General features: G+C 44.5%; 1 protein-coding gene across 4 annotated transcripts; it reads right to left on the bottom strand.

Annotated features, from left to right (window-relative positions):
* Positions 1–1647: 1647 nt before the first annotated feature.
* Positions 1648–20131, bottom strand: EIF2D (eukaryotic translation initiation factor 2D). Of its 4 annotated transcripts, XM_082350532.1 has the most exons (15): positions 19937–20131; positions 18821–19011; positions 17234–17317; positions 16660–16750; positions 13986–14093; positions 11886–12142; positions 11284–11401; positions 9624–9669; positions 9129–9232; positions 8858–9007; positions 8399–8488; positions 7574–7669; positions 6388–6508; positions 3372–3546; positions 1648–1853 (listed from the first exon to the last, which is right to left on the bottom strand). In XM_082350532.1, exons 1-15 carry the CDS (start codon positions 19990–19992, stop codon positions 1783–1785), a joined length of 1758 nt encoding a protein of 585 aa, XP_082206658.1. In that variant the 5' UTR covers positions 19993–20131; the 3' UTR covers positions 1648–1782. The 4 variants fall into 4 exon arrangements, with proteins under 4 accessions (XP_082206658.1, XP_082206660.1, XP_082206659.1 ...); XM_082350534.1 differs by lacking the exon at positions 8858–9007 and having other exon boundaries at positions 19937–20122; XM_082350533.1 differs by lacking the exon at positions 13986–14093 and having other exon boundaries at positions 19937–20122.
* Between the last annotated feature and the right edge of the window lie 2745 nt (positions 20132–22876).

The following is a 22876-nucleotide window of genomic DNA, read 5'->3' as shown; positions in this document are numbered from 1 at the left end:
GGTTATAATATGGGATTAAGTTTAAAGTTGTACATTTGACCTTGGTATAGATTATTCAGTTTAGCACATAGAAAAAAGGAATCCTTTGCACAGCCTAACTCTCCCCTGCCTCCTCACATGTACCTATGTTATTCACAAGGAGGAAAGGGAAGATGAGTCAGTGCAAATGTGTCACCATTACTGGAAAAACCATTCGAAGCACAAGTCTTGACAACACTGTTTCACAGCAGAATTCTGGGTCAAACCACAGTGAAGAGTTGGATGTTCATTGTAGATCCAGCCTCACCATTTACTGGCTTGTGTCTTTAGCAGGGATTAACAAGGCAAGACACAACCTCTCTGAGGCTCCAATCCCTCCAAGGTTGTGCAAAACAAATCACGTCTGTGAAAGAACTTTATAAAGTACTACGTGTTATTTGTATTCATATGAGGACCATATTTCATGACTGCTGTACATACTGTGCTCCCTTAGATCAAACTCTGTCTGTCCAAAGGTTCTGCTGTAACAATCTTGTTTGGGGTCAATTTCTAGAAATCTCTTTCTCAGTTTCATATTGCTTATGTCAACAGAGTGGATCGGTAAAAAAGGAGTTTACTTACAGTGAGTCAGCAGTGAAAAGGACAATTATTCGGGGGCTAATAACAAAAGGCAAGGGACCTCACACACACATTTTCATACTCATCCCCTTCTTCTTTTTCAAGCCCCAGATGGGGAATTTGTGACTATTGTAGATAGTTTCAAGCCTTTATCTTGGTTTAAAAAAAAAAAAGTGGTATGACCAAGGAAAAAAAGGAAGTAAACTGAAGTGTGTTTTTTTGATGGTAAAACCAAAGAACCCTGCAGTTATTCAGCTCAGCCCTTCTTCCTACCATACAAGGAGAGCCCTGGTGCGGAAATGACTGCCACAAACTGAGCAGGGACCACAGCAGGGGTTCTGAACCTTTTTGGCATCACATGATCCTGCTGGGAATTTGACAAAAGCATGGTAACCTCTTTTAGGAAAATGATCATACAAAATCTTGCACACTCTTTCAGAGAAGTTCGTGGACCCTCTGAAGCTCAACTGAAGACCTCATCCATGAGCCCCAGGTGAAGAAGTCTGAGGCTAAAGAGAGCATCTGTTGGCTAAGACTTCACTGTAGCAAAGCCATCATCTTGCAGCCACATCGCAACTTACGGCTGTTAGTGGCAGTTGCCAATGTTGGGGAAGAATCACTGTTGTATAGAATTCCATGTCCTAATGTGCTTTCACTGTTTCTTATTTCTGTCTAGCCTAAACTTTGCTATAACTTAGGGCCAGCCCTTCCTTCTTTTGCCTTGATTGATGACAAATATAAATATCTATATAAATAGCCCTTTAAAGATGTGAAGGAATGATTTTGGGCTAGGAGGTTAATTAGGTAGTAAGAGTAGCAAGAGGCTGTTGAATATTTGGTAGAGGGACTTTAAAAATGGGAAGGGCCCACCTGCCTGAACTCTGGATGGGCTATTCAGCCTTGAAAGCAGAGGACGAACTAAAATGACTGAAACCACATGAATGGAAAAGGCACTCCACAACGGCCTCGAGTGTCCATTTAAAATGGCTTCTGATCTGAAAACTTCGTACAACATTTTAGCTAAGTGGAGGAAACAAGAGGGAAATCAAATTTAGATTAGAATAAAAATTTATTTTGGTAAAGAATTATATTTTTTTTTAATTTGCAAAAGCAGAAAATACTCATATAAATTACCAGCCCACAGCTTGGATTTCCTCTGGATCAACCACATGAAACAAGAGTCTGTCACTTCTTCTTGCCAGGTTTGGGGGCCTTTTCCAGGCCCTGGATGTGTTTTCGAGGAAGCCGATACTCTTCTACAATCCAAAAGGCAGAAACTCCTCAGTGAGGCATGTGTATGCTCTCCTCTCCGCAACCCCTTCCCCTTTGTCTACAATGACCCTCCTTGGCCCCGACCTCCAAGGTCCCCAATCTGCACAGCTACCTCCTGGCCCTCTTGCCCCACTGTGTGCTCATTCCTGCTGTCAACTCTCAGTTCAAACCATTTCCATCATATGACCTGCTCTTCTACACCCAGCTCAAACTCAACTCCAACGGGAATGGACCATTTATCCTTACACCTTGATGATGACGTGTGTATTTCAGCAATTTTCATGTTGATAGCTACTTCCTAGGTGTACTTTAGGCACTTATAATTTTCTCACAAGAGAGAATGTGTGTGTCTGAGTTCAGTCATGTGTTTATCTTTTTTCCTCTGTATTTCATATGGGGTTTTTCACTTAAAGGGGCTCAACTGTGAAAGTTAACTGCTGGGTACTGCCTTAGACCATAAGATAAATTTGCTTATTGAGCATTTACTATGGGCCAGACCCTGGGCATGAAAAAAGGATGAAAAAGGTAAGGTCTCTGATTCAAGAAGTTCAGTCTAACAGGGAGTTCAGACAACAGAAAAAATTAGCCAAGTTGTAGACACTAACCAGAAATATAAACACAATTGGAAAGTACTATGTTAGCAGTTTTTTAAATGTCAATTTAAGGAAACAGAAAAAAAAAAAATGGGACATGTTCTAAGACAGGCTTCCTGTGACCCCTGAGCTGGGCCAATGAGCCTTTAAGGTCAGGCTATGCGAGGACACGCAAGGTGAGGGGACAACACAGAGGAAAGCACCCAGGTGTGAATGTGCAGGTGCACACGGGGAACAGCAAAGGAGACCAGCACGGCTGAAGCCTGGCGTGGGGATCAGGGACCTGACAGAGAACCCGGATGGAAGATGGCGTTGGGCTGGGAGGGTCTTGTTTATTGAGCTTAAGAGTTTATTCTGAAGGCACTAAGGAGATATAAAAAGTTTTTCAGAGAGGAGTGATGTGATCACATTGTTTTAGGAAGCTGACTCCGGCAGCTGGAACTGAGGACAGACTGGAGGCTGGGTGACTCGGGGTTGGTAGAAAGAACCTAGGCTCGGGAGTCAAGCAAATCAAAGTTCAGAGCCCAGCTGCAGCACTGAACAGCTGAATACCTCAGCGCAAAGTACTGAAACTTAGTTTCCTCATCTGCAAAACAGAAACAGTTCTGCAGCATCATTATGATTCAGAGAGACCAAGCCTGCAAAAAGCCCAGCAAAGTGCCTAGCAAAGTTTGGGTGCTCAACAAATGTCTTACAAAAAAAGGAAAACCAGGAAGAAAACTACTCTACTAGTATGGTGGAGAAAACATTGAATTTGGGGGCTAAAGGATCTGGTTCAAACATTAGTTCCACCTCTCTCTGGCTGCTAAAAGCTACCTATATGGTAAACTCACTAGGGTGACTTTAGTTGGTAGGCAGATCTTTGCCAAGTTAGACCAATGTGTCTGCTTCTTAAGAGGGGATGCTCACCGAGCAACAGCCGGCCGAGGTGGTGGATCTGATTTCCCTGGATCTGAACCTGCAGGATGTCCTTGGTCCCAGGGGCAGGAGTGACAGTAGTGCTAGCCTGGCATCGCTGCTGGAGGATGGTAGCCACCGAGCATGGGTCCAGACCATAGGCCTCCAAGTTCCGGACCACAGTCACCTGTGGGGGACAGAAGACTGATGGTGGGTACAGACCACATGCCCTCCCCTCCAGAAACCTTCCAGGGCCTCAGAAGCCTCCTCACCCCCTATGTTCACCATCCCTACAACCATGGTACCTTCATCCAAATAATTAATTTTTGTGCTTCTAAATTGATTTTTTCTTTCTACCCCATCCAATACAGGCACACCTCAGAGGTACTGTGGGTTCGGTTCCAGACCCACCATGATAAAGCGAGTATCACAGTAAAATGAGTCACATGAATTTTTTGGTTTCCCAGTGCATATAAAAGTTACGTTCTCATGAAAATCAAAACCACAATGAGGTACCACCTCACACTGTTCAGAATGGCCATCATTAAAGTCTACAAATAATAAATGCTGGAGAGGGTGTGGAGAAAAGGGAACCCTCTTACACTCTTGGTGGGAATGTAAATTGGTACAGCTGCTATGGAGAACAGTAAGGAGGTTCCTCAAAAAACTAAAAATAGAACTACCATATGATCCAGCAATCCCACTCCTGGGCACATACCCAGGCAAAACTATAATTCGAGAAGATACATGTACCCCTATGCTCATAGCATCACTATTTACAATAGCCAAGACATGGAAACAATCTATCATTCTATTTACAGATGAATGGATAAAGAAGATGTGGTACATATATAAAATGGAATATTACCCGGCCATAAAAAAGAATTAAATAATGCCATTTGCAGCAACATGGACGGACCTAGAGATTATCACATTAAGCAAAGTAAGTCAGAAAGAGAAAGACAAATACCATATGATATCACTTATATATGGAATCTAAAATACAACACAAATGAACTTATCTATGAAACAGAAACAGACTCACAGACATAGAGAACAGTCTTGTGGTTGCCAAGGGGGAGGCGGGTGGGTAAGGGGAGGATTAGGAGTTTGGGACTAGCAGATGCAAACTAGTAAATACAGGATGGATAAACAACAAGGTCCTACTGTACAGCACAGGGAACTATATTCAATATCCTGTGATAAACCATATGGAAAATAATACAAAAAAGAATATATATATGTATAACTGAATCACTTTGCTGTACAGCAGAAATTAACACAACACTGTAAATCAACTATACTTCAATGAAATATTTTTAAAAGTTATGTTCTCACTATACTGTTAAGTTTGCAATAATATTATGTCTTAAAAAACAAAGTACATACCTTAATTAAAAAATACCTTATTGCTAAAAAGTGCTACCCATCACCTGAGCCTTCAACGAGTTGTAACCTTTTTCACAATAGTAACATCAAAGATCACTGATCATCGATCACCATAACAAATTTAATAATGAAAAAATTCATATACTTTTTTTTAAGTTTTTTTTTTATGGAGAATTTAAAACATAAATAAAAGTGGAATAGTACAATGAGCTCCCATGTACCCATCACGAATTTTAACAATTATCAACTCATGACCAACCTTGATTCATCTATATCCCCACCCTCCCCCATTCCTGTGTTACTTTAAAGCAAATCCCCCTAGACATCAGATCTCGTCTACAAATATGTATCTCAGTATGTATCGCCAAAAGACAAGGGCTCTTTTTAACATAAAGACAAAACCATCATCACACATAATTACACATTCAAGAAATGGCGGCTCTTGCTAATTATTAAGGTTATCATTGTTTGGTTCTCATTTATTGCATGTTTATATGCCAAGTACTATTCTAAGTGCTTCGCCTACACATATTCCTTCATTTGATCCTCACAGTGCCTTATGAGGTAGTTATTATCCCCATTCTTCATATAAGGAAACTCAGGCAAAACGACATTAAGTAACTTGCTCAAAGTCAAGCAGCAAGGCAAAGGCCACACTGGAACCCAGGTCTCTAATCTCAAAGCCCACGTCCATAACCACACACTACTAGAAAGTTCTTTGTTTTGAACCCAAGTCTGTCTTCTTGGGATTTCTACCCAATAATCTTATTTCTGTCTTCTCAAGGCATACAAAATAAGTGCACTCCTTTCCCCCAGTACAGCTTTTCACATATTTGAGGACAGATGTAATTCGTTCCCTACGACTTTGTGTTGCCAAGCTATACACGCTCAGTTCCTTCAGCGATTCTTTTTTTCTTTCCTTTCTTTTTTTTTTGGCTGCGTTGCATCTTCGTTGGTGTGCGCGGGCTTTCTCTAGTTGCAGCAAGCGGGGGCTACTCTTCGTTGTGGTGCACGGGCTCCTCATTGCGGTGGCTTCTCTTGTTGCAGAGCACAGGCTCTAAGCACGTGGGCTTCAGTAGTTGCGGCACGCGGGCTGCAGTAGTTGCGGCATGTGGGCTCAGTAGTTGCGGCACGCAGGCTCTAGAGCGCAGGCTCAGTAGTTGTGGCGCATGGGCTTAGTTGCTCCGCAGCATATGGGATCTTCCCAGGCCAGAGATCAAACCCATGTCCCCTGCATTGGCAGGCAGATTCTTAACCACTGCACCACCAGGGAAGTCCCTCCTTTAGCGATTCCTTAGTAGTTATTTTCACTGAGCAATGCCCAAGAGGTAACAGAATAAGTAAGAGCTGAAAATCCATACCATAGTTCTAAGAAAAAAATAAATATAAGATCTTGTTTACTTTTAGAACCAGGCTCTAGCAAGTTTCCTAGCACAAAATCCTAGAGAGCAGTGAGGGAGGGGGTCAGCTTTACCTGTTTTACATAGGGCCTAGCCCAGTCACACAAACATGGGTGTTTCCTAAACAATCTTTGAGGCGTTTAAGGCCAATCTAAAAACGTCCGATCACATTAGAGACACTAGAACTTGGCAGGGACATTAAATCACCATCTTCAAACGTTGTGTCTTTTAAAAATTACCTTTTTGTTAGAAGCTCTCTGTGCTAGGGTGATGTCAATTGGGCAGATTTTGCCTTTCTTCACAATGGGCTCTTGTCCCGGAAAGGTCACTTGATAGGCAGGTTGCAATTTTTCCAAACATCTGAAATGGGAGTTAATGAGTTGGTGAATGATAAAGCCAGCAGAAACCATTTCCTCATATCCCATTCCCAGCAGACAGCTGGACGGAAGCTGATCTTACAGGTGGTGGTTCACCTCTGCCTGCACAGTAGAATCATTCAAATCAACTAGGGAGCTAAACCCCAGACCAATTAAGTCAGAAACTCTGATCAGGAAGATACATTTTTTAAAGCTCCCCAAAGTGTGGCCACAGTCAAGACCCACTGACTCAGGGAAGGGAACATCCGAGACTCGAGCCTCTAGAAACTGTCCACTTGCTTGGCCTTCTGAAAACCTGCCCAGGCAGGCTTGTGGAGTTTACTGTCTCACGAGTCTCCCTCACCCAGCAGAATAAAGTGCTGCTTCACATTTCTGACATGCTGCAATCATGCATCATTTATAGACACCTTTACCACAAGGAATTTCTACCTTTTGTCTAAACAGATTTTCTTTTGCTAGCATATATATTGGGATTGACGAACTTTTTCTAGAAAGGGCCAGGTGGTAAATATTTTAGGCTTTCAAGGGCCATATGGTCTCTGCTGAAATTACTCAACTCTGCCATTTAGCAGGAAAGCAGCACAGATAATATGTAAACAAATGGGTGTGGCTGCGTGCCAATAAACCCTTATTTACAAAAACAGGTAGCAGGCCAGATTTGGCCCACAGGCTATAGTTTGCTAACTCCTTATAGAAGTTATTTTCAGTTTTGGGTCTACGGAAAAGAAAGAGTATAAGAATCCTTCCTTTGAAAAGACTTTAAGACAGTCCCCACCTGCCACCCACACCTTCTTTTTTTGAAGCTCTTATTTCTAATTAATGTTCTTCTTCTCTCTCCTTCTCAAGTTCTTCTATACTGTGTTGGCTCAAATCGTTCCAAAGACCGTCCACATCAGAATTACCCAAGCCTGTGTTTATGTAGACTGACATGGTGTGAATTATGGAAAGAAAGTCAGAGATGATGAGAGTGACAATTCTGAAGGCCAATGTGATAGACATTAAGGGGAGGGGATGGAAACATTGGGGAGGGGCTGCCAATCCCCACTACCTGTTCAGGAGACTGTCCCATGGAAGCTTCATGACTGTGTGCTGTTCACCTTTCTCTAAGATGCAGTCACATAGGATGGGATCCAATTTCACAAGACTAAAGGGAAAGAAAAGGCAATAAAGAACTCCTAGCCCCGCCCCTTCTGATCCCAGGGTCCACTCAGGATTCATGTGTTATGTGTTGTTTAAAGTCATTCAGGATTATTAGAACCAATTAGGGGTTCACAGTCCATGAAGCAACGTACCCTCTGGATGGGAGGTACACGTCTGTTTTCCTAGAACAAAGGAGAAACGGGCAGTGGAGGGGAAAGTGGGATGGGAAAATAATCCGAAGACGGGGATCCTAGTTCACTTCTGCTACTAACTAACCATGATTAAGCCAGTAGTTCCCAACTTTTTGATCATGAGGGTATCTTTTGAAATTAAAAAAAAAAAAAAAATTAATGAAACACTCTTCATTTAGTAGTTTACCTTCTATATCCACTTACTAAGAAAATAGAGAATACCAAAAAGCTAAGATGACTTTGGTAAAATTTTTTAAAGTTTGCATTTTGTTCGTCACAAGAGCAAGTGCATTTGAAAATCAACAGTAGATACATATGAGATGATGCTTATTCAGGCTACAGTCAATGTTGACAGCATACCTGGATCTGACTACCTTAGACCACAGCTCTAAGTGTCCGCAGCCTGTGGTTTAGAAACCACTGGCCTTGATTATTTCTAGAAGGCTGTGATCTCCTGCACCCCTCCCTCCCAGCCACCCTCCACATATTCTGAAGATGAACACTGAAAGACATGGGGCGAGCTCTCCTCCCCATCCACTCACTTTTTGTTGTCTGCATCAACCAGGTCATTTTTCTTGGCGTAGTTGATGACGATTGTTCGGACCTCACTGCCCTCGAGGATGCTCCCCTTCCTAGGTGAGAAGTGACCAGGGTGGTTATTCACGCTATGCTGGGAGACAAACTGGAAATACCAAGATTCACTTCCTGCTCAGCAGGGCGCTGTCCTCAGCTTCTCGACCTCTGGGTTCTTCCCTTTTCCTGCCTGGGGCCAGCAGGGCCGTGTGAAGAATAATTACAGGTAGAAAAGGGAGAGACCTACTCTCTCATTCGTTTAGTCCAGAGACCCTTCCCAGGGGAAGGAGGCTTGAAGCTGGATCTGAGAGAAAGGGAGGAGGGGGCAGAGCAGGTTTTGCCAGTCACAGAAGAACGCTACTCAGGCTGAAAGGATTATAGGCCAGAACACCAAGCAGGCAGAGAAGGGCTGCTCTCCAAAAACTCACTTGTGGCCAGACTCCTGGAAGAGCAGGGTCATGCTGGCTGGGACACAGTAGAGGGATTTTATATCTGGAGGGTGATAGGGCTGTTCCCTGCTACCCTCCTGGATTGTCTGGGAGGTCGGGGAGGGCTCGGGTATGACGAAAGATGTGATCCTAAAACCCAGCAGAAGGAAAGAGAAAACACATTTTATGCTAGCGTCTCGGCGGTTCCCGGCCCGTGGCCCAGGTGCCCTGCGGCCAGCTGAGCTGCGGTGACCAGGCCCCCTGCACTCACCTCGGGTGCTTCCAGTCCACAGCCACAACGCTCTCCACCCCTTTGCTCAGCTCCTGCACCTGTATAATCTGCTCCTGCTGCATGTGCTGCAGGAACTTAGAGAGCTAAGGGAGAGAGGGCCAGTGGTAGGGGACCTCATCGACTCTGCACACACGCTGAGCACCTGAGACATGCCAGACACCGAGCTAGGCAGGTCCCGGGGAGGGACGTGGGACCGTCCCTGTCCTCATCCAGTTAGGAAGTGAAGGGCCCCTACCGGTGAAGCCTTTCAGAACTTGGATCAGATATAAAGGGGTGGGAAGGAGAGAGGGGAGTGGGTGCCCACCCAACTGCCTCAGCCCAGGGAGAGTTTTCTTCCGCCCCCTATACCTGGAATCAAAAAGCTTAGTTCTAGCCTCAGCCCTGCAGATAGGGCTTCCCCATGCCCACCAGCTCACGCCACGTGTGCCCCTACACAGCTCCCTGTGTGGGTATGCAGAGAAGGGACCCGCTTACCTTTTTGTAGCTTGACTTCTTTATGTCCAGTTGTCGTCCTTCGGGGCTGATGGCAGATGGAAAAGGCAAGTTAAGCTAACAAAGCAGTAGTGGTACGGCCTGCCTGACACTGAGAGGAGGACATTTTCCTCAGCTTTCCTCCTGTATGTTCAGAAAGAGGCCGCTGTTCCAGAGCTCTCTGCCCATCGGCAGCATCGGAGAGAGATGCAGACTTAGCTGCTCCAGATCCTGCTGTCCAACAGGCCTTTCTGTAAAGACGGCATGTTCTCTGCTATCAGCATGGTGGCCACTAGACAAATGTGGCTATTAAGCACTTGAAACGTGACTGTGACTAAGGAACTGAATTTTAAATTTTATTTAATTTTAATTAATTTAAATTTAAATAGCCACACATGGCTTGTGGCTACTGTACCAGATACAGCTTTAGATTCCCTTCAAACTAGACAAGCTTCTGTGGCCTCAGAAGCTTCACCTCCAGGTGAGCCTCTGCAACAGCAAGCTCACTGTGGCAGCCAGGCAAACCACATGCTGCAGGCCAAATCTGGCAATGCCCATTCACCTACTGTCTGTGGTTGCTTTACTGCCACAATGGCCGACTTGCACAGTTGCAAAAGAGACTGTAGGGCCTGCAAAGCCTAAAATAATTACTATCTGACTCTTTATAGACTGTTAGCTTTGGGGGAGAGCTCCCTAATGAAAGCTGTAATCATTCTATCTCCCCAGAACGTACATCTTCTCTCAAAATGTGACAAGCAAAAGCAGTGGGATTCATAGGGATCCCTTGTAGAACCCATCCCAGGTTAAGAACCTCTAGCCCTTTCCCAGTTACTTGCAACCCGGCAAGGTCAGGACAAATTACCAAGTATCCTGCCACACACTCCAGACCCCATACTTGTATAGAATGCCTTAAAAAAGCTCACATGTAGAGGAAGAGGATTACATTAAAACCACTTTTTTAAAAAACAGAGAAAAATTCTCAGAAAGAAAGAAGTTCAGACTTGAGGTGAAAATCAATAAGCAAATCTCCTGACATGATAATATTTACTGGGTGCTTATTAAATGTCAGGTTATTTGATCTTGACAGCAATCTTACAAGTGTTGGAAATCAGGGCTCAGGGAAGCCTGGTAATGGGCTCAAATACGCCTTTGCTCCAACACCCTGGGGAGCTGGCTTTTGAGCCCACATGGCTCTGTCTTCAAAGTCCAGGTTCAACCCACATGTAACACTCCCTCTGCTGGTGGCTTGTGTGTGCAGGTGGGGTGGGGGGTTCACACCGATTCTTCCTGCTGACACAACCTAATCTGGCCCACCTACTCTTCAGAAAGGTGTGAGGGGATTGAAGCCTCCAGACAAACAGGCTGCCCCAGGGCCCTTCCGGGGCCAGACATGCTGCCCGATCCATAAAAGAGCCCAGAATCACCACAGCAGAGGCAGTGCCCAAAGCGTCTTGCGAATGTTAACCTTCATTTCCTCAACATCCTTTCACTGGCTAAAACTTAAGTCTTTAAAACTCAGTATTTGCTAGATCGACCCTCCACTTCACTCTTTCCACATCATGTCCCTAAAACAATTCCCCCATCAGCCTTGTCCCATCCTAACACCAAAGAGCAAGAGACAGACCCACCACCCGGCCCCCAGCCCACACCATGCCTTCCATACCAGCAGGAGAACATGTGGCTGCCCAGGAGAGTGCTGGTGAGTAAAGGGAGGTCAGCCTTTTTGACGCGGTACTTCAAAGCACGCAAGAAGCATCTCTGCAACAGTTCGTCCATTTGTTCTGCAAGGAAAAGACAAGAACCACATCCTTCCTGAGGGCCGCAGAAGGCCCGCGCAGCACAAGTAAACTCCCCGCTCGGTGACATCCGTACCTCACCCCTCAGCTCTGAAGGAGCCCATTCCCAGGCACCAAAGCTCCCAGACTCTCTAGAACACTGAGCCTGACCCCACAGAAGGGGTCAGGCCACAAAGTCCCGCCCAGCTAGGCACAGATGCTTCTCTGATAGAGAAGTCAGAGCCAGAAGAAAACTAAGAGGGCCGTGTAGCTGGGAACAGTCCAAATAGCAGCACCGACGGGTATCCAGGGAAACGCGACATATGCGGAAGACTCCCAGGTAAGATGGCAAAGGGCTGTGGCACCACCCTCACCAAAAATAAGGACTTTCCCCTCCCGGAGCCGTGGTGCCGCTCTAGTCAGAAGCAGAGCAGAGCACTTAAGTCTCCTACACTGAGAGGAGAGTGCCCTACTTCTGCCAGAGCCGTACCTTGAAGGGTCTTGCTGTCCGTGGGGTCTGGGTTCAGGCCCCCGACACTGGGGTCTTCCGTGGCTTCTGACAGGGACTTCTCCCCACACCTCTGCTGAACCTCCCCCTCCTCCTGCTCCTCTCCCTCCAGGGTCAGGCACCTCATGTCTCCCTGCACGGTGCTGTCTGCCTGGACAGAGCCCTTCTCTTCACTGAGATCTGGGGGATCCAGGGCCAGTGGAGCAATGGATGGTGGAGAGGACTTGTCTCCAGATCGCCTGCAAAAACCTCATGTCAGAAACACTGAGCATCAGCCACAACACTCTCCAGCCCCGGTCAGGGGGTCAGCGGGGGTCCAGAGAGAGTAAGACCCACAGGCAGGGGTGTCCAGGAGAGGCCAGAGAACCTGGGTGTGCCTCTCAACTCTGTTTCCAATTCTGGGCCCAGAGAAGTCCCATGCCTCAGTTTCCTCATCTCGGAAATGGGGAGAGTAATTCTTGCCTCCTCCTTAACCCAAAGGAATAATAATAATATTAACAGAAATTCAGGGACAGAGAAAAATTAAAGACAACATGGTTAAAGTGGAGCCTCACTTCCAAAGTATTCCCTTCATATAAATTAAAAATAAAACCATTTTGAATTAAATAACAAAATTAAGATTGCAAACGCATCTGTAGTACCAGTTTGGTGAAATACAAACCCAAGGTTGAGCGTATGGAACAAATTAGAAACACCTGGACTGCTCAAGACTGCAAAAACAGTTGCTTCTGTGTTAAATCAGAATGCAATCTAAAATAGATGAATGACAAGGACCAACTGTATAGCACAGGGAACTATATTCAATACCTTGTAATAACCTTTCATGGAAAAGAATCTGAAAAAGAACATATATGTATATATCTATATCTAGAATCACTAGATATACTAATAATCACTAGAATCACTTGGCTGTACACCTGAAACTAACACAACATTGTACATCAACTATACCTCAATTAAAAAAAAAGAATGCAATCTAACCTGCAGAGTAGAGATTACAATGGTTTTATGCCACTAAGCCTTATGAAGACAGGAAAAAAAGGGGTACCACATAGCAGAGTGGTAAAAGCAAAAAGCTTTATGTTAACTAAGATTATGCAAGTCAAACAAAGTTTTACTAACAGCTGCAGCAAGGCTTATTAGTATGGCTACTAGTGAGGCCAGAGCGTATGTTTAGGCTATTCTGATCAGGTAAATACCATAAGTATTTTCAAAGGGTGGGAGGAGGGGAGACTGAGGCAGCCGCTGACAAAACAATTTAGACAACAGGACCTTAATTGCTCAGACTAACAGTCAGAAAACAAGGTGCTGGGAGCACGTGAGTAAGCAGCCCTCAAATGCCTGCTGAAACCCAGACTGTTGAGGCTGTACTTCCAGCAAAGCAGGGCTTGGCCAATACTTGTAAAATAAGTAACTCCAAGACTGACTAAAAATGTAAGGGTAAATCTATACCAACAGGCCACAACACTTGGCCAAAAGACCAGGTATACTGCTTTCGAGAAAAGCACTACTTACTATTTTGGTTAAATGACAAGAAAATAACCAGAAAATAAACTCGCATACAGCTCCAGAGAGCAACTGTCACAGTGAGAAAGTGCAAGTTCCATAATGAGGAGGAGATCCGAAATGTGAAACTTGAACAACATGAAAGTAATCAGGTTATCACCCTGGTGCCTGAGGATCTACTCTACTTTGATTTGGATTCAGATGTGAGAATTCCCGAGCCCTCGTCATGGGGTCAGAAAATGCCTAAAGGTACACGGCAGAAAAGGCCAGATCGACCAGTGCCATAAAAATAAAGAATATCACTGTACTGAGAGGCAGAGAAGACAATCCCTAAGGCCTTCTTCCAGGCCTAGGATTCTACAATTCACCTAGAAAATAAAGTTCTCTGTAATTTCTTTTCTAAACAAGCAAAAAAAAAAAAAATCTTTTCTCCACATTTTGCAGGGAAATTAATGTCTGGGGTCAGCAACTTGACTAAGGACACGGCAGGGATCAAAACTCTCGCTTCTGAATCCAGGCCCTGTGCTCTCTCCGCCCACCCAGCTCCCTATAAAACAGAAAAAGCATGGAACCCACCACAAGTGATCCTGGTAGGTGTGGAGCACAGAGAAGCCCCTTCCCTTCAGACCTGAGGTCAGCATCTCAGCTGTGGACATGGCAGCAACTCCAATGGCAACGGGGGCTCTGAGAAGGAGGCCAGAGACGAGGGTCAGGGAAAGTCTTCCAGGAGGGCACATGTCAGGACCAGCTTTCTACACATGTGTTCAAAGCACCACGGTTGCAAATCTGAAGAATCCACTTGTATCACAGAGCTAAAACTCGGTACAGTCTCAATCTTATTCAAATTACCTACAAATATGACTTTCAAAAATTCCTTGACCAAATATTCCCTTCTGTGTAACTAACTCCTCTACTGATGTTATCATTGTTATATTCTTATTATGAATCAAACCCAGGCACGACTCAGAAGGGTATTTAAAGTTCCCTTTCTTTAATTTCAAAAATATAAATTATCTCCCCTATCTTAAAAAAGGCATAGCCATCCTATATGGAAATTCAGAAGGGAGGCCATTCATATGCCATACATTAGGCTGAGGGATGCCACAGGGAAGAGAGAAGAGAGATACAGTGGTACCAACTAGAGGTTCCTTCTGAGTTGGTTCTTTATAACAGGGCTTGCTCTGTATAACTATCTATCTAAGAACTGGATGTGTCCAAAATATCAAAAACAACCACATTTACAATAACTACAAAAAACTTCCAAAGCCCAAATAGGAAATCTCTGTCAGCCCACTGTTACTCAGCAATGCTCACACATTGCCTGTAAGGATTGGTGTCCAGCTGGCTAACAGTAGGGGAATATACAAGCCTGGCAACGTTGCCTGGACCCAAGGGAGATGATTCAAGGGCAGATTTCCCAACACCTGAACTTCAAAAAGATGTTTGCTAATCCGGTGGCTCCACTTACTGTGCCCATGGGTCAGTTCCTGCCACAGAATCTTTGAATTTGGCTTCTTTCCCAGTTCCTAAAAGACGGGTCTTTGTCTTCCACCCTTGGAACGGTCAATGGCTCAAGAACTTCAGTCTCGCACATGGCTTGTAGTTTTAGTAAACTCCCTTGTACCCTCACCCCCTTCCATAAACCACCTAGGCTTCATTCCCAGAAACATTCTAAATGCCGAACTGAGAGGCCAAATACACATTTATGTAGTTTTCTCCTATCTTGGATAGAATACTGGGGGGAAAAAACAATAATTTCACCATTCTTTTCAACTTCAAGTTTTGCTACAGGTAAACAAGGAAGGAAACATTTCTAGGTGCTTGGTTCCAAAAGGTTCAAGGAAAATAGGAGAATATGAGCAGCAAAAATAAGATCTTTAAACACTGACCCCTCCCATGCCTACCATGTTTCTCTCTCAAAGAAGCAGAGTAAAATAATAAGATGTCATTTTTCATTCAGGATGACACAAATGAAAATGACCCATCATATCCAGTGTCTGTGAGCATGTAAGGAAACAGGCTCCTTATACCCTGTAGGTAAGAGGGAAAACTGACACAGCATTTTTATAGGGCAACAGAAAATATGCACGATCTTCAGCCAAACAGTTCTGCTTCTTAGTATCTACTTTAGAAAAATATTGGCACTAGTGTCCCTAGAGGCATCAGGAAGATCTTGTTTGTGATAGAGACAAAGTAGAGGCAACCACAGTGTCCACTAGGAGGGGACTTTTCCCATCACCCCACAGTGGGTAAAAAGATTCAGCTTATCTGTGCTTGCTGACATGGAAAATGTCCCCACTACCTGAAGTGAAAAAGTAATAGGGATAAAGTTTGTTTATTTGTATTTTTAAACATACACACCCCAAACCATACACTTTATATGCACGTGTATATATGCATTGAAGAAGGCTGACAAGGACATGCATCAGAATGATAACGGTTACTTCTAGGAGAAAAGGATTATGGGGTGAGAGGGTTTTGATTTTTCAGAACTGTTCATATGATTACTTCCTAATTTATTTTAAAAAAGAGACACTGTGGTGATGGTTGAACAACCCTGTAAATATACTAAAAAAAATCACTGAATTGTACATTTGAAACAGGTGAATTTTATAGTATGAAAACGATATCTCAATAAATCTATTAAAAATAATTAAAAGATGAGGATGATGATGTGGATGTTAGACAAAAATAATGTTGAAGTCATGAAAGGCAGGAAAGACCAAGAAAATGTCACAGACAGGAGACTAAGAAGACATGACAACTAAATGCAATGCGGTACCCTAGACTGGATTCTTGAACACAAAAAAAGAAAAAAAGACATCGTGAGAAAACTGGGGAAATATGCATAAAGTCTGTAATAGTGTCGAAAGGACTGTACCAATGTTAATTCCTTAGTGTTGATAACTGTACTGTGGTTATACAAGATGTTATCATTACAGGAAGCTGGGTAAGGAGTATTTCAGGACTCTGTACTATACTTGCAACTCTTCTGTAAATCTAAGAAAAAAATTTTTAAAGGAGAAAAAATAAATAAATTTTAAAAAAGAAGAAGCAGCAGGAGCAAATACACTTGGCCCAGATGTATGGACACCCCACAGGCTCACTGCCATTCCCCACTCTCTGACTGTTCAGGAAGAATCTGTTTTTTCTTTTAATCCTTTATCCATATGCTGTGAAGTTGTCATTCCCACCCCTCCCAAGTTTCCCTAAGTTTTTTCCCCATAGGCACAGCTGACTGGCACAGTACCTGTTCCCCACCAAGGCAATGGCACAGAGGTCACCCTTCTGTACCTGAGGCAGACCAGCAGGGGGCACCACTAGTCCTGGCAGCATCAAATCTGTAGGAAACAAAAGCATTGCAACTAACTCCACAGTTTACTTCATCATTTACTCATTCGCTCAACAAACAAACATTTATTAAGCATCAACTACATTATTCATAATGAAAATTAAAAGTGGCAAACTGAGGATCAGACCTTTTCCTTCTGGGAGACTAGTGGTCAAACTGAAGCACCAAGCTGAGGGTCCAGTTCCATGATCTATCTTATTCTGGTTTCCTAAATTCAGTTTATTAATCTAAAGTATAGCATATGGCAGTTCACAAAGCACTTTCATGTCACTTATCTTATGTAAGCCTTACAGCAGGGCCAGAGAGGCCCAGAGAGCTTATAGAAGCAGCCAAGTAAGAGATACAACAGACATGGGGGAAAAATTCTATTTTTCAATCATATGAATGCACAAAATGGGTACATTTATTAAAGTAGTTGGCCTTTACTAAGTAGGTTTCAGCCAGTATCCAGAATATAGGAAAATACTCTTACCTGCTCCCCCCACCAGTTTTTCAAGCACCAGGGGCCATGTTGTAAATGTTGGTAGAAGATCGGGATAAGACCACAGGGTGTACACTGTCCAAAAAGAGAGCCAGAAAACACTTACTGCCCAAAAGTCAACCCCCTGGGGAATGGCAAAGCCAAACACTAAGGGCACATTAATCAAGATGTAGAAAAGAAACTAAACTCAAAGCTAGAGAGAAGGTTGTAAAGGGATGCCCAAAGAAGTTGCATTCTTTTTTTTTTTTATTAGGTTACCCCAAGTTTGTGAAGCGGTTTATATGTTATATGCTATTTACTTTAGAATCCTTGCTTACTTTAGCCCTAGAGACCTGCATTCTTTACATATTTATATTGAGCTCTTTGCAGTAGTTTCTCTCAATCTGTGATCTTGAGAAGTTATCACTTATACTGGTTGGAAGACACATGAAGTGAGCTACAGCTTTAAGAGTTTGTTTAATTGCCAAAGTTGGATATTTATGTGTAAGGCTAAAACTAGTGATGAAGTGAACATCTGCTTTTGCCTGTCCAGTATCCCTTTTCCCCTCTCTGGGAACTGAGTGCCCCTTTTCCTGTGGGAAACACATTCCATATAGTTTACATCAGGCTGACTCCCTTCTCAACGAGGCTGCAGTCTTGAAGAAGGCAGAGACTTAAGAAACTGGGTGTCACTTGAGACTTGGAGGCACCTATTGTTCCACCTGGATTGCAGCAGCAGAAAATGGCCATAGTGGATAAAAGTAGGGACAGAGCCCTAACGAGGATTTCTTTTATGACCTCAGAAGCAAGTAATCCGAAACCAGGGCACCAGCCTGTAAGAAATTCTGAAACTTTCCCATGTTTATTATTTTTATTCTCTCTGTTTCCACAGGGATTAGCAGTAAAACCCTTAGATCAAAAAGGGCTTGTATGTGTACAGCAACAAAGCAGGGTGGGGGTAGGGGTGGCCTGGGGTAGGAGACTGCACTACACTGCTGCAGCCAAGCTGGGAGGAAGAAAAGCCCCCAAATGACAAAGTAGGTATCAGCAGCCATGGAAAAGAGAAAAGGACACTGCCTCTCTGAGATCTGTGACAAAGAAAGCAAGCAAAGAATCCTGAGAGCCAGACAGAGTCTAAGAAAGAATCCCTGTGAGATATCTCAACCAAAGTCCACCACTAAGACACCTGGGTATGGAGTTTAACTAACCCAGCTTCTTTCCCATCACAGTATCTCTTCAGGATCTTAAGAAAATTCCACTAGTGAAAGTTTTAAGAAGCATTTTTTACATGCCCTGAAACTCCACCCTTTTCACGACCTCTGCTCCAACCCCTAGTTAACCCACTAGAAACTAGTGTTTCTTCACCTCAGAATTTCCCTTGGCAACCACCCTCTTTTTGTGTTAACCCTTTTTTCCCCTCACTTCTATAGCAGTTCCTAATCTTGAAAGACCCAATTCTAGGGACACTAAATCCAAAAAGATTCTTAGGGAGATTTTGCATTTATTTGTTTTAAGGAAGACAGATTAATGGAAGAAACAAGGAGAAACAGATATTAGGCAAGGACCATAGTAATGGCCATCTCCATCCCATTGCCATACCTGTTGGATATAGATTTTTCTCCAGTTCAAATAGGATGGGGTTACCACCACTCACGTACACAGTCACTGCATCCCCTCTGTGAGCATACAACTTCACAATGTTGAGTTCTTCCTTTCCAGGTACTAACTCAGAGACCTGATCCGTTCCAAGAGTGGGGAAAACAGCTGTCACATCGGCCCGAAGCTTTCTCCTGCAGAGAGCACACATACCTGGTATGTATGCTGCCTGGATGGATTTTAATAAATATTGAGGACTCAAGACTTACTATAAAATCACGAGGGCCAAGAAAAAGACTGGTTGATGATGCCCTATTCTCACTCTTCCAAAACATCCCATTCTCTTTCTCATCCAATGTCTCATCTATTTTCACATGTTCCTGGGGCATGTCTTTCCATTTTACAAAGAAAGGAAAAAACTGAGATCCGGTAAGCAACCCAAGTTAGCCTGCCACTGGAAACTAAGCCCTGCCTTCCTGACTCCACACATAGCTCTTGGACCCACTCCTTTCTCATATATGCTTGGCAAAGCTGTCAACTTATGATTAAACAGCTCTGCTAGGGCACCAAGAATGACAACTACAGAACACTGGCTCCAAAATCCCCAAGGTGATACCTTCATTTGCAAAACTGAACAGATACAGTTCTTACCACATGTGCCTTATCCTCTCTCACCTCACCCTCCATCTGTGTCTCCTGCCAGTGTTAATCACTAGAGACTTCTTCTCGTATACTTGTAGTTCTCTGTGCCCCGTCTAATCTCTCCCAAGGGACTCAAAGCTCTTGGTAGGGCAGGGACCCCGTTTTCCTTCATTTTTGCATCCTCCACGACACCTTAAACAGCCTGCAGTCAATACGCGCTGATTGAATTACGCTTTCTCGTAAACTCACTAAAATATCCAAAAGACAGCCTGGGAGATAAATCAGGCCTCCTCTCCATCTTCACCCTCAAAACACGTCTAACTCACCCTTGCCCGCCCCCCGGGGTCCCTTCTCCGGCTGTACCCCTCGGCCTCCACCCCAAGTCGGCTGACCCAGCCCAGAAAAGGCTGTGAGCCAGCCGAGCTTGAGAGATGTCTGGGTGCCCTGGTGGGCAGAACAGGCTCTTCTCTCCCTCACCTGTCCGACCCCTTGATGGCCGTGTTGGACTTGACCCGAAAGGCCTTGGCAAACATGTCTGCTGGAGTGGCCTGGGGAAGAGAAGGAGACCACAGCAGCCAAGGGCTGTCAGGAAAGCGCGAGCACGGCGGCTTCCCGACCCGCAGTCCTGGGGGCAGCCATGCTTGGGCCCGGCTGGGAAAGGGGCCCGGCTGGAAACCGGGGCCGCGCAGCTTCGCGGCCGCCCCTAGTGGCAAGGCTGGGAACTGAAGCCTGGGGGGCGGGGCCGGAGAAGGCGGGGCGGATCCCTGCGCGGAGCGGTGCACCCGGCCACCTCACCCCTTCTGCCCGGCTCTGCGCCTACGCGAGTGGCTTGAGCGGGCGCGTCTGTAGTATCCCTGGGGCCAACAGCGATTCCGTTCATTTTTACTCCATAAGCGTTATAGTGTGTTGAGTAGGAGCTCTGCCAGCTCTCATTCCAGTCAGTTTAGTTCAGCTGCACAAAATTAATTGAACTCTTGTGTTTTATTAAACTTGCAGGCCTCTTGAATGCTTTTCTTCAGGGCTTTTGTTTATTAAGATCTTTACATTTTATTGCACACTTGGGGCCTCAGCTAGAATTCTTTCCGAGATTTTCTCCTCCCTGTTTTTTAATTTACATGAGGTGATAATAGCAATAACAAGGTATCCACTTTAGTCCCAGGTTTGACCTCCTGTTACGAGGAAAAAACTATACAAATGATCTTCAAATCTGTTATTTAAAACATTTTTGGTTAAAAAAACCCACATTTTTGGACATTTTTATGTACCTTTTGCATTCAGGCATTATTTGGGGGGATTTTGTTTCCAAAGCAATTTTTAAAACTCAGAATGCTTATAAAAAAATAATTTTGAGGCATAGTAAGATCAAATTATGGTTTGGCTTCTCCCTAGCAGTTTGATCTTGGGCCAATGGCTTATCCTTTCTGAAACTCTTACATTCTCCGTAAGATGTGGAGGTAATACCTACTTCACTGGGCTTCTGTGAGAAACCACTGAGGTAACATATGTGATATGTTGTAGGGTGCTTTGAAATTTTCCAATAAATAGTAGATATTAGTCCAAAACAAACAAACAAAAAACAGTCTCAGGCGGGGGTGAGGGATTGGGTTTCCCTGAAGGGGACTGCTGTGTACCCTGGAGACAAGGATTTAAACACCTGGGGACCTGGCCCCTACTGAACTTAATTTTGCTTATGAAAATTTCAGAGCAGAGTGTCCATCCACCAAGAAAAAAAAAAATCCTAATTGCTTTAATTTGGTGATACAGTCACACAAAGGAGAAGTCCATCTGGGCTATAACAAAGATTAGGCCTTCCACAGTCTCTGTCTACCACCATCTCTGCCCTTAATCTGGGGCCAGCCACAACTCCAGCTCCTCCTACACTTCTGACCCACCATGCCTTTATTCTGAACAACCCCAGCCATAAAGCCAAAGTCAGAAAAGCCCAGAGGAGGAGAGTGCCACAGATCCTTGTCCCCTTGGGCCCCCACCCAGCCACACTCGGGGGGGTGTGATGCCAGACTCTGTGCTGCTGACCAGGCCTATTGCAATACAGCCACGGAAGCAGTCTCTGTCCAAGGAGCTGAGGAAGGTTATTCAGGGAATACTAGAAATTTCAAGCTGCGAAAACTATTGTACACACCAGATGTCCTGGCTAAGAAGGCACAGATTAGCCTAAAAATTAATTCATGGTTGACAAGGAGGAGCCAAGACCCAAGGGGATTCTGTACACAGCATCCTGCCTCCCTATTGGCAGAGCAAGATCTCCCTTTCCCCAGGAGGGCGCCATCCCAACTTCTCTGCCTGCATCAGGGATCTGTCTGCTCCCTGCCGGTGGCCCTGTTGCTAGGCAAGCTGGCTGAACCCTGAGTCCAGCAAGCCTAGATTCTTTAACTTTCCCTTTATGGCTCCAGTACAGCCCCACAGGGCTACCAACCTGCTGCCCACTCTTGGGTAAGCTGCAAACACAGGCTCTCTTTTATTTATTTTTTTTAAAAAAGGAAAGGTAGACGTTAGAGTCCAGAGGGTAGAGCCAAGAACTGTCATTCACAAGACTTCAGCCATAATCAAGGAACTGGCAACACATGCCTTGATGGATTTCGTATTAGCTATAATCAGTGACTCCTGTGTGCCTCCCATTTTTCTCCCCTTTGGGGAGTGTCTACAATGGTTATAGGTGGTTATAATATGCCTGTCCCAACATTGTATGTCGAATTTGTTTGGGACAGATAGCTTGTGTCTTTTGTTCACAGATCTTCAGATCAAGAACTGTACTCAAGCAGCTATACTCAAGGAAATACACCTGAGGCTCATTATCCACACCTGGACCTGATTTAGATGATGAGATCCTTAATTTTGAACAGATAAAGGAGTGAAATTTGAGGGGACCTGGGGAAGGAGTTAATGTGTTTTGCATTTAGGAGGCACATGAATCATTGAAGGGCAGAGGGTAGATTATGGTAGCCAGACTCCAAGAGGGCTCTCAGTGGTCTTCATGTCCTTATGTGGTCCCCTCCCACATGAGACCAGGGCTGACTTCTGTGACCATTAGCATATGGCCAAAGTGATATTGTGTGACTCCTTATGGCTAAGTCATTGCCATTTCTACCTTGGTCTCCTAGATTTCTTGCTCTGGGGGAAACCCCCCACCATCTTGAAAGGACAGTCAGAAAGCCCTGTAAAAAGGTCCGTGGAGAAGAACCCATCTCCTAGCACCAACTTGCCAGCCATGTGATTGAGCCACCTTGGAAGCACAGCCTCCAGCCCTGGGCAAGTCGTCCCATCCCACATGCTTTCAAGCCTTCCAGCTGAGGCCCCAGCCACCAGGGATCAGAGACTAGCCATTCCACTATGCCCTGTCTGAAGTCCTGATCCACAGAAGTCATGAGATTGTAAATAATTATTGTTTTAAGTTATTAA

The sequence above is a fragment of the Balaenoptera borealis genome (assembly GCF_965194805.1).
Source record: "Balaenoptera borealis genome assembly, chromosome: 1".
Taxonomy (NCBI): Eukaryota; Metazoa; Chordata; class Mammalia; order Artiodactyla; family Balaenopteridae; genus Balaenoptera; species Balaenoptera borealis.
Note: the sequence above shows the minus strand (reverse complement) of the source record. Positions and strands in the feature narration are given on the sequence as shown.

What these genes read in the sequence shown, in the direction of transcription:
- EIF2D (XM_082350532.1), bottom strand. Translation starts at nt 19,992, where the DNA reads ATGTTTGCCAAGGCCTTTCGGGTCAAGTCCAACACGGCCATCAAGGGG. An exon ending in ATTGCCTTGGTGGGGAACAG is followed by an intron (nt 14,094 to 16,659) that starts GTACTGTGCCAG and finishes CCTCCTTCTCAG; the next exon opens with AGCCCCCGTTGCCATTGGAG. An exon ending in GGACAGCAAGACCCTTCAAG is followed by an intron (nt 11,402 to 11,885) that starts GTACGGCTCTGG and finishes TTTTCCTTGCAG; the next exon opens with AACAAATGGACGAACTGTTG.